The sequence below is a fragment of the Erpetoichthys calabaricus genome, chromosome 14 (genome assembly GCF_900747795.2).
Source record: "Erpetoichthys calabaricus chromosome 14, fErpCal1.3, whole genome shotgun sequence".
Classification (NCBI taxonomy): domain Eukaryota; kingdom Metazoa; phylum Chordata; class Cladistia; order Polypteriformes; family Polypteridae; genus Erpetoichthys; species Erpetoichthys calabaricus.
Window position 1 is genome coordinate 2,004,561 of NC_041407.2, and position 16,463 is coordinate 2,021,023.

The 16,463-nt window shown below is 44.7% G+C and overlaps 2 protein-coding genes across 2 annotated transcripts in view; both read right to left on the reverse strand.

The window, feature by feature from the left end:
• mprip (myosin phosphatase Rho interacting protein) overlaps positions 1 to 16,463 on the reverse strand; it is a 438,384-nt gene that overhangs the window by 129,342 nt on the left and 292,579 nt on the right. The window lies entirely within an intron of this gene.
• LOC127525856 (splicing factor U2AF 65 kDa subunit-like) lies at positions 1,635 to 14,811 on the reverse strand. The gene is made up of 4 exons (XM_051918819.1): positions 14,692 to 14,811; positions 10,938 to 11,054; positions 6,202 to 6,340; positions 1,635 to 1,967 (listed from the first exon to the last, which is right to left on the reverse strand). The coding sequence occupies exons 1-4, from the start codon at positions 14,746 to 14,748 to the stop codon at positions 1,963 to 1,965; spliced, it is 318 nt and encodes a 105-aa protein (XP_051774779.1). The 5' UTR covers positions 14,749 to 14,811; the 3' UTR covers positions 1,635 to 1,962.

A 16,463-nucleotide genomic window follows, 5' to 3' on the forward strand; every position in this document is an offset into this window, starting at 1 on the left:
TGTTATAGAGCTTCAGCTGAGATGGGTGACCACCTTCTGAGCAGGCGTTTCTGGTAAGTAGGAGCCAAACTTGAGTAAAGGCCATGTAAAGGACTCTGAAGCAGGGGTCCTTGACTTCGGTCCTGGAGGGCCGCAGTGGCTGCAGACTTTCATTCGAACCCTTTTCTTAATTGGTGACCGGTTTCTGCTGCTAATCAACTCCTTTTCCGTTCATTTTAATTGACGTGTTTTTTAAGATTTGTTCCCCTGAATTTCTTCATTGTTCCTCTGAGTTGCTTCATTTCTTTCCTTAAATGGCACCCAAACAGAACTGAAATGTGAAGTGGGGGAGCCAACAGAAGACCACCTAAGTCAGGGCCTCAAAACCTCAAGGCAGCTGCTTAATTAGGTGCCGATTCTCGTTGTTAATTAAACCTGCGGCTCGTTGCTGCTCTCGTTGTGCAACAACAGACATGTCCGAAATTGTGGATTTTCTCTTTTCTAAGAGGGGATCAACATTCCTGAGACATTCACCTTTCTTTATTCTCAGATATTGTATGATGGACACCAGTTGTTTTGGCTCATCTTTTATCTTATGATTGTTAAGATTGTTATGATATTTTTCCTCAGTCACAGTCCCAGCCTGTTTGCTTCTTAGGCCCAGGGATGATTGTGGATTCTTTCAAACTATCAACCTTGCTAAAATGACAAGTATGTGCGTGTCCATCTAGTTGCTACGTCTCCCTTATATGCCATTATAGTATGGGATCTGTGAAATCAGTGCCAACGTTTCTGATGCACCATCTGTTGGAATGAAAAATGCCAGGCGTGTTGTTACTTATATGCATTACAACAATTGGGTATGGGATCCATGAAATCGGTGCCAACGTTTGTGATCCGCCATCTGTTGGAATGAAAAATGCCAGGCGTTTTGTTACTTATATGCATTACAACAATTGGGTATGGGATCTGTGAAATCGGTGCCAATGTTTCTGATGCGCCATCTGTTGGAATGAAAAATGCCAGGCGTTTTGTTACTTATATGCATTACAACAATTGGGTATGGGATCCGTGAAATCGGTGCCAATGTTTCTGATGCGCCATCTGTTGGAATGAAAAATGCCAGGCGTTTTGTTACTTATATGCATTACAACAATTGGGTATGGGATCCGTGAAATCGGTGCCAACGTTTGTGATGCGCCATCTGTTGGAATGAAAGATGCCAGGCGTTTTGTTACTTACATGCATTCCAAAATACATTACAATAGATGGTGCACTGCAAATATGTTGAGGCCTACGTCGATTACTTAGGGGCAGCACAGCTAGTTTTCCTTTCTAAATGATTACAGGCCAGTGGTGCCGACCTCGGTAATCGTGAAAACGTCTGAACTTCTGATTCTTCAGCATCTCAAATCTTTGCAAGTTAGTGTCACCTCAACTACTTAGGCCAGGATCTTTTTATGCATTTGACACAACCACACCACAGCTTCTCCACAGCCAACTCCTCAGTGTGAACGTGGACTGTGCCACATGTCCCTGGATCTCTGATTTTTCTAAGGAGCAGACCTCAGACTGTGAGGATGGGTGAAGATCACTCAGGGCTCCTGACCCTGGTCACAGGGTCCCGTCAGGGCTGCTCTCCCCCTTTATCTCTCTCTCTCCCTTTACAGTGACGACTGCCCCTCCAGTGACCCCTCAGCGAAAGTGCGGAGGTCTGCCATGGACGCCACCCTGAGTGTGAAATTCCTAGCGACTGCGTTGCCTGGCAGTAAAGTTCAAGTTCAGTTCAACGTCAGACATCTTTTACTTGTGGTGCTGCAGACTGCTGTAAATAAAGCAAATGAATGCGTGCGTCTTGTTAGTACCTGGTCGGTCAAACTGATGTCCACGTATTCACAAAAGGCGTACCCTTTAGAGAGCGACGTTGAGCTGTCCTTTACCAGGTTGAAGGCCTTCCAGGGACCAAAGGAGGTCAGTAACTCCTTAACCTGCACAAAAGGGGGAAACGGGAACAATCGATGAAACCCGGCGCAGCCGAGAAGTGTGGGCCTTACCAGCAACTGAGCACTTTAACTCTTTTAATTTCGGAAAGCAAAACCAAAGTGTAAAAGCACCACGACAAGAACAGGCCCCAAAAGGACATCACTGCTGCCGATTTTTGATCTTAAGTGTAATTTCATTTCATGAATGTGTATTATAATTTAGCCGAGTTTGGTCACATCAAATGGCCGCTCCCCAGAGACACACAGTATTAGAATACAGAATTTCCATATTCTCCTTTTATTTTGCTCGGTTTCAACCCAACACTGTCGCTTATTCAGCAGAAGGGATCCGCAGATGGAGAGAGGCCTTCGCCCCCCAAAGGCTCTGCTAAGGACAGTGTGGGACACTAACGCTGTGACACTTGTGTAGTAGAAGTAGAAGAAGAAGAAGAAGAAGGCGGCCATCGTTGTGACTTTCAGTAGCCAAGCAGCTTACTGAAACTGGCCGAGTGTCGAACTCTTACAAGAACGGCAACTGCGACTACAGCTGTGGCTCACGACTGCACAGGCGAACATCACACATCGGTCAGTCGGTCACCAGCAGGAGCCGCCCACGCTGAAAAGCACTGGCCACAGAGACAACGATGTGCAGTACAGCCGTGATGACGACGCCGGGCAGCCTGTCCTTCAGTTGTGCTTGAAACACTTTGTTAAGAGAATTAAATAAAACTGATTCATTCACATAAACATTAAAAAGACTGTCGCTCCATCTGATAATAATAATAATAATAATAATAATAATACATTTTATTTATATAGCGCCTTTCCCATGCTCAACGCACTTACAGAATATAATAAAGAATGGCAGCGTATACAGTATATAGTATTGTACAGACTAGAGAAATAAATAAAGAGGATTACGACAGTGAATTAAAAAAAAACAAACAATAGACATCATTGATGGTCTCGCGCACACACACACACACACACACACACACACAGACACAGACACACACACACACACACACACAGACACAGACACAGACACACACACACACACACACACACAGACACACAGACACACACACACACACACACACACAGACACAGACACACACACACACACACACACACACACACACACACAGGTCACATGAGCATCTTGACAGAGAAGTAAACTGAGAGAAGGGTAATAAAGTCAAGTTGAGCTAAAAGACAAACTGAACAGATGAGTTTGGAGTTGTTTTTTAAAAGAATTCATGGAGTCAGCTGATAATCTCGGTAGACATGAATTAAACCCTAATTTATTTTCCCCCTTTAGTTTACCCTCAAAGCCAGGAAATGCTCCTCACGCGGACGGACAGACGGCCGGCCGGAGAGCCACTGGCTGAGGGGGTATCTGCTCGAGGGACAAACGCTCTTACTTGCCTTGTCTTACATGTTGGCACAGCAGCACTAGATCAGTAACAACAGAACAGATCAGGTGCAAAGACTTAACGGCCTTACAGGCCCCTAGCTGGGGACAAAAATGAAAGAGCTGTGAGTATCAATCAGTAGTGACACGCCAGGGTCACAGAGCCAGCCAGCCAGCCAGCCTCTCCTGCAGCTGCCCCCCAACTTTGAACAGTTTCAGTGCCACGTGCTGACACACCAGGTAGTTAAACATTACAGGAGGTCCGCGCCACCTCAGGAATCATCACTCGTGTGCTACGACACTTTGGGAGGCCCTCGCTCAGTGGAACACCTGACTGACTAGCTGGTGCTCAGCGCACCTTCCTTCAGAGACACAAACACACACACACACACACACAGCGTAGACACACACAGTGTAGACAGACACACAGACAGAGTGTAGACAGACAGACAGACAGACACACACACACACACACAGCATAGACAGACAGACACACACACAGAGAGAGACACACACACACACACAGACAGAGCGTAGACACACAGTGTAGACAGACACACACACAGAATGTAGACAGACAGACAGACACACACACACAGTGTAGACACACACAGAGTGTAGACACACAGACACACACAGCGCAGACAGACAGACACACACACACAGAGCGTAGACACACACAGGCACACACACACACAGACACACACAGCGTAGACACACACACAGTGTAGACAGACACACAGACAGACAGACAGACACACAGACAGAGTGTAGACAGACAGACAGACAGATACACACACACGGACACACACGGTGTAGACAGACAGACACACACACACACACACAGAGCGTAGACACACACAGACACACACACACACACACTGTGTAGACAGACAGACAGACAGATACACACACACAGGCACACACAGTGTAGACAGGCACACACACAGCATAGACACACAGACACACACACACACACTGTGTAGACAGACACACAGACACACACACACACACTGTGTAGACAGACACACAGACACACACGGTGTAATGTGTTGCGGTGTGTGGATTTCAAACAGCAGGTTATGATCCTGGCAGCAGAATTTTGAAGAAGTTGTAAGCGATGGATGAGTTTTTGTGGGATGCCATTTAGAAGAGCGTTACAGTCCTCTATACGTGAGGTGACTCGGACATTAACCGATACTTCAGTACTGTGCTGTGTAAGAACAGGGCGAAGTCTAGAAATGTTTCAGAGATGGAAGAAGGCAGTCCGAGAAATGTTACTTATATGGGAGGAATTATTTAATAATTGTCATTATTAGTGTATAAATGGATATAAATAATTGCATGTAAATGATTTGCCAAAATCTGTTGTATGTAAACGACACTGTTTTACACGTTATTGTTTTTTCATCAGAAAACCCAGTTTCCACGTCTACATGTATTAGTTTCAATGGCACTTTTGCCACTTGCAATATGGCAGACGCGCTGACGTATCGTGTCGACTGGGCAACACAGTGAATGTGGCGTCTGTCTATATATGTCTATGATTTGTTCGCTTTCCGACGTAGTGTAAATAAAGTAAATTCATCTCACTGTGGTGCGTATTCCATATGTAATACCATGTAACACATTATAATTCTCCTGCTTTACACAAATATACCCATGCCACCAAATAAAGGACGTACAATTCCACGGTCCACTTCAGATGCCAGAGAAAAGTTTATTTCAAGGGCGTCTCAAACGCCACAGCAGACACAATCCAAAATGGACGAACTTACAATAAAATGTGAATCAGAAAACTGTTTGTTCAATTTCTATGTTCTGTTTCTTTCATTTGGGAAATTCACCAGTTATAGTGAACGCCGGGTACTCCTGCTAGTAAGAATGTAAGTTTAATGTCACTGTGCTCTGTACAAAAGTGATTTTATAAGTCCAGTCACATGTATACTGTAGGCCAGGCTAAAGTTAACACACAGGGGCTGCTAGGTGAGCATTTGAAGAGAGAAGGTACAACTACGAAAATGGGCATTGTACTATTTCTGTATGTTAGAGATACACATACATATGTTAGACGTTTGGAACCTAAGTGAGGGCCTCCACGTGGAGAAGACGGTTTACAAAGACTTGGACAGCAGATGGACAGATGGGTGATATCGTCATCCGTCCTGAAAACCCTTCCAGCACAGCGACGTAAGATGGCAGACTGTACAGATCAAGATGCCACCTTGGTATTGTCTTGCTAATAGGCTTCCCGTCTGTAATGCCGTGTAAATCGTCAGTAAACAAAGCGAAGTTATTTTCTCTTACATGATTTTTACTGCCATATCGCCTTTTAATATCACATCTATAGAGTTTTTGGTTACTTAAAACGCCACAATTACAAAAGAACTTATTCCAACTAAGGGGCTATATCGCCCCCTAAAGGAACAGCCTGGCGAGTTTTGGGTGGGCTGAGTGGCCTCTTCTCGTCCGACTGTTCCAATGTTCTATCATTGCACTTTAACGGCGCTGGCAGCATCAGGGACTTGGCCAGAGACTCTTGATTTGTGATATCAGTGACAAGACAGTCGCTCAGTCGCCAACTTAAAATTTGCCTCCCGGTCCCCAAACTTCCAAACAAAAAAAAAAATCTCTGCTTTTTTTCCCCCTGAAGGCCAAAACACTAAAGATGTTTTAAATAAATAAATAAATAAGGAACGTAACAATTTGATGAACTAACTGAAGGGTCAGTCATACCAATACACTCTGAGAGAGAAACACAAATCTGAAAGCCACTTTTGAAAGATGGCATCGGCAGGCACACATTCCCCGAAGTGCTCACCATACCTGGGTCGTGAACGGGGGGCTGCTCTGAGATCCCTGGGAGGGGCTGGTAATCAGGCGGCCTTTGAATTTTCAAGGACTGGGCCTGGAATTGGATTCCATCGAAAGCCATCGCCTGGGTGGTTTCATCCACGGAGCGAAACTGGAAAACACAGCACTTGAGGAGTGAGAGGCCTGCTGGCCATCATCATCATCATCTGTGATCTTGAAAGGCTTTCAGCTTTTAGTGATCAATAATTCACACAGTAAAACGCAGGCAAAACAAATCAAAAAATCCAACTAGCTGTGCATAATCCCACTCTAAAGCTGTAATGAACAAAGAGATTCCAGTAATGGCAGCCATTTCTTTCCCCACGAGGGAGGACGTTTCATTGCTGTCATTTTCACTATGATGTGCCTGACACGAGGAGTACAAATACCAATCAGCAGCTATTCAATTATTTAATACCTTTCAAGGTAAAAGCCATCGGTCTTAGGGAGACCCGTGTTCTGGCGCCGGTCAGCCCAGAGTCACACGCCTGGACTCTTTGTAAGTAGAACTGGCCGAGGGACACAAGACAACTGCAACACACTAATTAGACTCTTTGCACGCCACTCGTGTGTGTAGGTTGTGTGTTCTTCAATACAAGATGTCCTAACAATCTTGAAAAGCAGGAGATGGGCAGCGGATAACACAACAGCAAGCCTTCAGCCGAGCGTCAGAGCATCCGCCACAGACGGCGACCTCGGCCTGTCAGATCATACAGCGAGAGGAATGAAGACGACCGCAATACATCGGCCCGAGTACAGTGCAGCCTGAGCGTACGCCGCGTCCTGCGCACGTTTTTGTGTCATAGATTTCACTTTCAAAATGGACTCTTCTGCCGTTGTTGCCTGTCAGACTACACTTGGTAATCCTGCATGACAAAGTGAAGAAACGGGTTCAGAAATCGCTCCGACCGCTTGGTGTGGCACTCAGGTGCCTTCTGTTTCATTCAATTCTCCTTGAGAGGAGTCCACCTGGCAGAGCATTCAAAAGGAGGAAACCCAACATCTGGTGATGAGTCCAGGAGGTCAAGACTTCAGGCTGTCATTGCCAGCAAAGGGTTTTCAACCAAGTATTAGATATGAACATTTGATTTCCAGTTATTTCAATTGTCCAATTACTTCTGAGCCCCTGAAATGAAGGGATTGTGTTCATAAAATGCTTTAGTTGCTTCACATTTTTATGAATCGTTTTGTTCACCCCACTGAATTAAAGCTGAAAGTCTGCACTTCAACTGCATCAGAGTTGTTTTATTTCAATTTCATTGTGGTGACGTACAGAACCAAAATGAGAAAAAAGTGGTCTCTGTCCAAATATTTATGGACCTAACTGTATATCCTTCTACTTACAGTATCTCACAAAAGTAAGTACACCCCTAAGTGACAAATGTCCAAATTGTGCCCAAACTGTCACTATTTGGTGTGGCCGGCCGCCATTATTTTCCAGCACTGCCTTAACTCTCTTAGGCATATGGAGTTCACGAGAGCTTCACAGGTTGCCACTGGAATCCTCTTCCACTCCTCCATGATGTTATCGCAGAGCTGCTGGACGTTAGAGACCTTGTGCTCCTCCACCTTCCCCACAGATGCTCAGTACGGTTTAGGTCTGGAGACGTGCTTGGCCAGTCCAGCACCTTCACCCTCAGTGGTGGTCTTGGAGGTGTGTTTGGGGTCGTGATCATGGTCAGCTTCAGTAGGTCACAGTACATGTTGGCATTCATGGTGCTCTCAATGAACTGTAGCTCCCCAGTGCCAGCAGCACTCATGCAGCCCCACACCATGACACTCCCATCATCACCAGTATGCTTGACTGTAGGTAAGACACACTGGTCTTTGTACTCCTCACACACACTTGACACCATCTGAACTAAATAAGTTGATCTCGGTCTCATCAGACCACACGTTCCAGTAATCCATGTCCTTAGTTTGCTTGTCTTTCTTGTGCATCATCTTTAGAAGAGGCTTCCTTCTGGGATGACAGCCATGCAGACCAATTTGATGCCATGTGTGGCGGGCGTATGGTCTGAGCACTGCCAGGCTGACCTCTGCAGCAATGCTGGCAGCTCTCATACGTCTATTTTCAAAAGACCACCTCTGGATATGACGCTGAGCAGGTGGCACTCAATGTCTGTGGTCAACATGGCAAGGCCTGTTCTGAGTGGCACCTGTCGCTGTATGGTGTTGGCCAGCGTGCTGCAGCTCAGTTTCAGGGTGTTGCCAATCTTCTTATAGCCGAGGCCATCTTTATGTAGAGCAACAATTCTTGTTTTCAGGTCCTCAGAGAGTTCTTTGCCATGAGGTGCCATGTTGAACTTCCAGTGACCGGTATGAGAGAGCGTGAGAGTGAGAACAGCAAATGTAACACACCTGAGAGCTGGTAACACGAACGAGCCACATGACACCGGGGAGGGAAAAGGGCTAACTGGGCACAATTTGGACATTTTGTCACTTAGGGGTCTACTCACTTTGTTGCCAGCGGTTCAGACATTCATGGCTGTGTGTTGAGTTATTTCCACTGTGATACCAGCTGTGCACAGATGACTTGACATCGGAGCAAAGTGTCAAATATTTACAACAATGTCAGGGGTGTAGTCACTTGTGTGACATACAGTGCGTCCAGAAAGTAATCCCAGCGCATCACTTCTTCCACATTTTGTTATGTTACAGCCTTATTCCAAAATGGATTCAATTCATTTTTTACCTCAGAATTCTACACACAACACCCCATAATGACAACGTGAAAAAAGTTTACTTAAGGTTTTTACAAATTTATTAAAAATAAACAAACTGAGAAATCCCATGTCCATAAGTATTCACACCCTTTGCTCAATACTTTGTCGATGCCCCTTTGGCAGCAATTCCAGCCTCAAGTCTTTTTGAATATGATGCCACAAGCTTGGCACACCTATCCTTGGCCAGTGTCGCCCATTCCTCTTTGCAGCACCTCTCAAGCTCCATCAGGTTGGATGTCAAGCGTCGGTGCACAGCCATTTTAAGTTCTCTCCAGAGATGTTCAATCGGATTCAAGTCTGGGCCACTCAAGGACATTCACAGAGTTGTCCTGAAGCCACTCCTTTCATATCTTGGCTGTGTGCTTAGGGTCGTTGTCCTGCTGAAAGATGAACCGTCACCCCAGTCTGAGGTCAAGAGCGCTCTGGAGCAGGTTTTCATCCAGGATGTCTCTGTACATTGCTGCAGTCATCTTTCCCTTTATCCTGACTAGTCTCCCAGTTCCCCACAGCATGATGCTGCCACCACCATGCTTCACTGTAGGGATGGTATTGGCCTGGTGATGAGCGGTGCCTGGTTTCCTCCAAACATGACGCCTGGCATTCACACCAAAGAGTTCAATCTTTGTCTCCTCAGACCAGAGAAGTTTCTTTCTCATGGTCTGAGAGTCCTTCAGGTGCCTTTTGGCAAACTCCAGGTGGGCTGCCATGTGCCTTTTACTAAGGAGTGGCTTCCATCTGGCCACTCTACCATACAGGCCTGATTGGTGGATTGCTGCAGAGATGGTTGTCCTTCTGGAAGGTTCTCCTCTCTCCACAGAGGACCTCTGGAGCTCTGACAGAGTGACCATCGGGTTCTTGGTCACCTCCCTGACTAAGGCCCTTCTCCCCCGATCGCTCAGTTTAGATGGCCGGCCAGCTCTAGGAAGAGTCCTGGTGGTTTCGAACTTCTTCCACTTATGGATGATGGAGGCCACTGTGCTCATTGGGACCTTCAAAGCAGCAGAAATTTTTCTGTAACCTTCCCCAGATTTGTGCCTCGAGACAATCCTGTCTCGGAGGTCTACAGACAATTCCTTTGACTTCATGCTTGGTTTGTGCTCTGACATGAACTGTCCACTGTGGGACCTTCTATAGACAGGTGTGTGCCTTTCCAAATCATGTCCAATCAACTGAATTTACCACAGGTGGACTCCAATGAAGCTGCAGAAACATCTCAAGGATGATCAGGGGAAACAGGAGGCACCTGATCTCAATTTGGAGCTTCATGGCAAAGGCTGTGAATACTTATGTACATGTGCTTTCTCAATTTTATTATTTTTAATAAATTTGCAAAAACCTCAAGTAAACTTTTTTCACGTTGTCATTATGGGGTGTTGTGTGTAGAATTCTGAGGGAAAAAATGAATTGAATCCATTTTGGAATAAAGCTGTAACATAACAAAATGTGGAAAAAGTGATGAAGCGCTGGGAATACTTTCCGGATGCACTGTATACTGTAGATTTTTAATAAATTCAATAAAAGAAAGGCATTGTATGCTGCTGTCTTTTCATATTAGGAAACTAATCTGTCCAGCCGTCTGCAAATGCAGGGCAAGTCACAATGTTAACATTCACAAAATGTGTGAGATGATTTACAGGAATGTCTCAAGCTGTTTGCCATCACCTTCAACACACGACCCATATGTGGCACAGCAAATCCACAGGCAGTGTACACTATAAGAATAATAATAATAATAATAATAATTCTTTGCATTTATATAGCGCTTTTCTCACTCCTCAAAGCACTCAGCAATGGCAGGTTAAGGGCCCTGTTGGCATTTACACCTTCCGATTGCCAGTGCAGACCACCAGCCTCAGAGCCAGCACTCCGCCACAAGTACAATCCAAGTAGATACACAGCAGGACCATTAGTGTTAACACCATTTTGACTGTAAATGTTTTTTAAAAACATGTGAATGAAGAATGACACAAAGCACATACTTACTTCGAGAAAAGCAAACTTCTTATCTTGGTTCATCTGGGCCGCCAATATCGGGTTGCCTGGCGCCTGTGACAGGCCAGGTAGACACATCTGGGCATTGAAGAAATCGGCCATAGATTCCTAAATGGGGCAGAGAAAGAGGAGCAGAGAGGTGAGTCAGTCACACGGAGAGTGGGCACAGCGAGGGCGGCGTGTTTATTAGCCAGCAGGGCAGTGCCACCTACTGAGCACACAGAGAAGTACAGCTCATAATCAACTGCTTACAAGAGCCCTGCGTCTTTTAATATGCTTATGCAGATATTTATACACATTTCTCTCTTTTTTTTTCTTTCAAATTCAAAATAATGATAAATACAGAAGACAAATGCAACGAGATTGTTAACAAGATCATTGTTAACAGAGATGGAAAAATGTTTTAAGGAATCTTTTCACCAAAAACAAAATAATCTTTACTGTATTGATATTCAGATGATTTACTCCAACTCTGAATCCATAAAGGAACACTCCACCCAAAGATCACTTTTTGTCCCCCCCCCCCAATATGTTTCTATCCCCCATGTATTATGTAGTGACGGCCCAGAAAAAAATCTGGAATCTCCCGATTTCACTAATGAGAAACAAAAGGTCATATAAAGATAGAGTGGACATCAATGGAGACCAACAGCGGATCACATCAACGACATCCATGGAAAAAAATGTCCGCCGACTCGTGTGGCGTAATCCACAAGTCAAGCCATCCAGTCGTACAGCCGACAACGTAGCAAACACGCGCAGCTCTACTGAAATAAAGGCTAACGTGAATCAGACTGGTGAAACGTGAACTCGAAGATCTGCCTCAGTCCAGCCCAGCATTCATCGGCCAGCACTGCGCTTCACGTAACATCAGCAAAAAGCAGGAGACGTGTAGAGCGAAAGATTACTACAAGTGGTGAAGCAGACTGGCGCGGGCACCCGGAGCCTCAGGACAGACAGCAGGATCAGCTTTTACTGAGCGGCGCACATACAGACCCAAGTCAGACGGAGCACCAGATGAGCGCCCAGCTATAGTAGGCTTGCCAGACGTCACTTATATATGGGACATGTCCCATATTTGATCATTTTGTCCCCTGTCCCATACTGACCTTTCAGGGACACTCAAAAGTCCTGTATTTAGTTCATTTTCAAATTTCATAATAAAAATATATTTTTACTACCTTCTTACGGTACTTAGTTGTAACTTTATAAATAATTCTACTTTCTTTTCTCTGATTCTCTTGATGAAAATCACCCAAATGTAAGGAGGAAACTCGTGTCTGCTGCCTGTTTGCAGCTCGTTCAGTCGCTCTGATTGGCTGAGGACGGCGACACTGCAGCCGCGCGGCTGTGCACTTCCAGCGTCCACCAAGTGAGTGTGCTGTTACTACTCGCCACGGCCCACTTTTATTCTAACTGTATTGTATTAAATAATAATAATAATAATATTCATCTGTTGTCTGTATTAAATAAATATTTTCAAATTATTTTACTTTTACAGAATTTTTTTTAGCTTTTATTAAATAATTTTCAAATGATTTTACTTTTGTTTTCCTTATGTTTTTAACTTACATCTCTACTTTTATATAATATATTGGTCTGGGTGTATACATTTATATATACAGTAATACAGAGAGTGTCCTGTATTTCTAATTTTGTAACCTAGCAACCCTAAGCTATAAGCACCTTTGACGTTTATTACCGTTCTTATCATTTAAGCCCTGACTCCTGACATTGCACTGCTCTAGTCCTGCCTCTAATTAATTCTTAGCTGAGGGGGTGTCGGACCCCCGCTCTGTTTGATGAGGACTATCCCTGTTTGCTCCCGTTATTTACAGCCAAAGAGTTCTCATTCCCTCTCTAAGCGAGGGGCCCGTCCTTCATCCTCCGACTCTCCTGCACGTCTAACCTTTGGCTTAATAAACTATTGGTGTTTTCTAGCTCATACACAATCATCTAAATTACTGTACTGAATATAAAAGCCAAATCCCACTGACTCACTCATCACGAAATCTCCCAAACCACGAGGACTTAAAATTCGGAATGTAGGTTACCCTTGGCCCATAGGTGCTTGCTAAGAAACGGTTTGAAAAATTTTGTGGTCCAAGCGCGTTCTGTCTGTATGTCTGTCCGCTGTTCACGAGAGAATTACTTCATGGATTTAGATCGGGTTGTTTTGTATAATTTGCTTCAATTTATTATGTGAATTTCCCCTTGGGATTAATAATCTATCTATCTATCTATCTATCTATCTATCTATCTATCTATCTATCTATCTATCTATCTATCTATCTATCTATCTATCTATCTATCTATCTATCTATCTATCTATCCCTGCCTACTATACCAAATTCTATCTATCTAGCTAGCTATCTAATCCTGCCTACTATACCAAATTCTTTCTATCTGTCTATCTATCTATCTAGCTAATCCTGCCTACTATACCAAATTCTTTCTTTCTATCTGTCTATCTATCTATCTAGCTAATCCTGCCTACTATACTAAATTCTATCTATCAATCTATCTATCTGTCTATCTATGTAATCCTGCCTACTATACTAAATTCTATCTATCAATCTGTCTGTCTATCTATCTATATTCCAGTTGATTTTGCGACTTCTCTCATTGCACTAAGTACCAGAGTTCGTTTGCGTGTCCCGATGTATTTATGCAAATCCAAGAGAGTGGCTGTGGGCCAAGAGCGAGGGGCGGAGCCTTCCTCATTCACTCGCCAGCCTCTGTTTGAGTCGCTCTACGTCTCACCACATGTTGGAGCGCACCTCACCTCCGCTTAGCTAGCGACTGATACCCGCTTGTACAACAGACATAATCATCTAGAGATTGTTAAGGTGTAGCGTTTGACATTTTTGAGTGAGAGATCGGAGCTCCATGTGTTTTAGAGGGCAGCTGCTGATTGGCAGAGATATCACAGGCCACACAGGAGATGCTCTCCAATCAGATACATTGCTAATGTCTATTGATTTTTAAAGTTTGTCCTGTTTCATCACTATGTGGGTGCAGCCATGAGGTACAGCTAGTCAAAAAATATATGAAAAGGGTAAGTCTTTTTAATCCTAAGAGCTCATTTATATATATATATATATATTTTTTTTTATTAATTTTTATTGTAATCATTCCATATAAATAGATCAATTTATAACCAAACAAAACTGAAGACAAATCAAACCCCACCCCTGAGAAGGAGAGCTCATTTATATTTCACGCTCAGAACACGCACACATCACGGCTGCCACGCGTTCCCAGCGATCATCTGATGCGTCCTCTGAGCAGGTCCTCAGAAACTAACGTGACGTGTGCGTGTGTTGCAGTATACAGTCTCTACTTTTCTCACGACCTTATATTACTTTTCTAATAGATTACCAATTTTAATCGGACATTTTTCTATACAACACATGAAAGCCTCACCAGGAGGAGGCGACCCCTCGCACTTGTGCATATCCAAGTTGTGTCAATGAAAGGGGGGTCCGAGTGTCGACACGTTGGTTTTAACGAAGTTTCAGTTTGCACAACAAGACAAATCAAACAGTTCACTCAAAAATTCGATTTCTTACCTTGACAAACGTTTACCTGGGACAGGAGTCCCCCACTTTTCGGGTTGGCTCGTTTTTTCTTGTTACTCTGAACACGCATCACGCGCACATGGGGTGTCGTTGACATCCCTGTGAGCTCGGCGAGCGGACTGTTCCTTTAAGGGTCTGTGCTTTCACACCTCATAAACGGATACCTTGGTCACCCCAAACGGCATGTTCTCCACATGGAGCCGTCTAGCCTGGCACGTCATCTGGCTGCCAACCGCTGGCACTTGGGTGGGTGTGACTGCCAGTCCACAGGCTGTTGTCGTGGCCAGCAGCTACAAAAACAAAAGGGGAAAATCATTAACAGAAGGCAAAAAGAGCCATTTGTAGGAGTGCTGGTGGTGCACACTTTAGTCATGCGCTGAGAAGTCGAGCAAAATGACGCCTTTGATTGGCTAATTAAAAAGATTGCAATACGCGACGATTACATCTCACCTGAAGAAGGGGCCTGCGCTGCCGCTGAAGTTTGCATTTTGTAATCTTTTCTAGTCAGCCAATCAAAGGGGTCATGTTGCTCGACTTCTACCTCATCCATAATGGCTAACGGGGTACAACACCCCAATACTACACACACTAGGAATGGAATTCAAGTGTCTACGCCAGCGTCGCTCAACCTTTAAGTACCTGCGACCCGAGTTCTCATAACAGTTTTAAACGCACCCCCCCCGTAACGTTTTTTTTGAAATCCTAATAAAATTTATTTCAATATTTTTTGCTGCTGTTACACCGCTACAAGTTTAAAATTTCCCTACGAATAGCGAAATTATGCCACATACGGCAACATTCGCGCCCCACAGTTTGAGGACCGCTGGTCTACACAACATTCACACTTACACAAGATTGGCGGATTTCTAATTTTGAATTACAATCCGCGTACTGCAGTTAAAACTTTGGGGGGCTGTCAAGGTTTCAGACTGGGATACTGACTTGATAATAACGAGAACTCTTATCATTTAACCCTCACCTGTTCTCTTTCTCTTCTGGGTACTCAAATGTGCCACTTGGTGCCAATGCCCACTTGCCAAGTTGTTCTGCCAGCCTCTGATGGAGAATCGCAGCAATCGTCAGGTAGAGGGGGTCCTGTCATCGGATTGGCTGGCCCAGCTGTGGATTGGCCAATAGGGGGAGGCAGCTTGATGGCTGAGGTGTCCAGGACTCTGAACAAATCCAAATCCTATTATGGGATATCATCTACTGTTAAATTCTGCTCCACACATTTTTATGCTGTATTGAGGATTTGTTCTGTTCTGTGTATTGTGTTGTATTGACCCCCCTCTTTTTGACCCCCACTGCACGCCCAACCTACCTGGAAAGGGGGTCTCATTTTTTGAACTGCCTTTCCGGAAGTTTCTTCCATTGTTTCCCTACTGGGGTTTTCTTGTCTTCTTAGAGAGTTGAGGCTGGGGGCCCGTCAAGAGGGAGGGTCTGTTAAAGCCCACTGTGGCCCTCCTTGTGTGATTTTGGGCTACACAAACAATAAATTGTATTGACCTGTCAGGGGTTGGGGGGTCGTGTAAAATCTCGACAGAGTAGCGTCTCCAGGCTGGGACCTGAAGGACATTCTGGGAGCCGTGTGGCACCGTGCCACCTTCTTGCCACTTGGAAAACACGTTTGGTGGTCAAACGAAGGGAAGGATTTCAGCAAAACGCGTTGGTCTTTAGTTCTGAGTTGTTCATTCTTAGCTGAGGGGGTGTCGGACCCCCGCTCTGTTTGATGAGGACTATTCCTGTTTGCTCCCGTTATTTACAGCCAGAGAGTTTCTCTGAGCGAGGGGCCCGTCCTTCTCCTAACCTTTGGCTTAATAAACTATTGGTGGTCTCCAGCTCATACAGATATAGAAGGTTTCAGATTGGGATGCTGAGACAGATTTGCCTTCCCCGGATTATTTAGCAGGCACCGATGGATTTGCTTTCCGTAGCA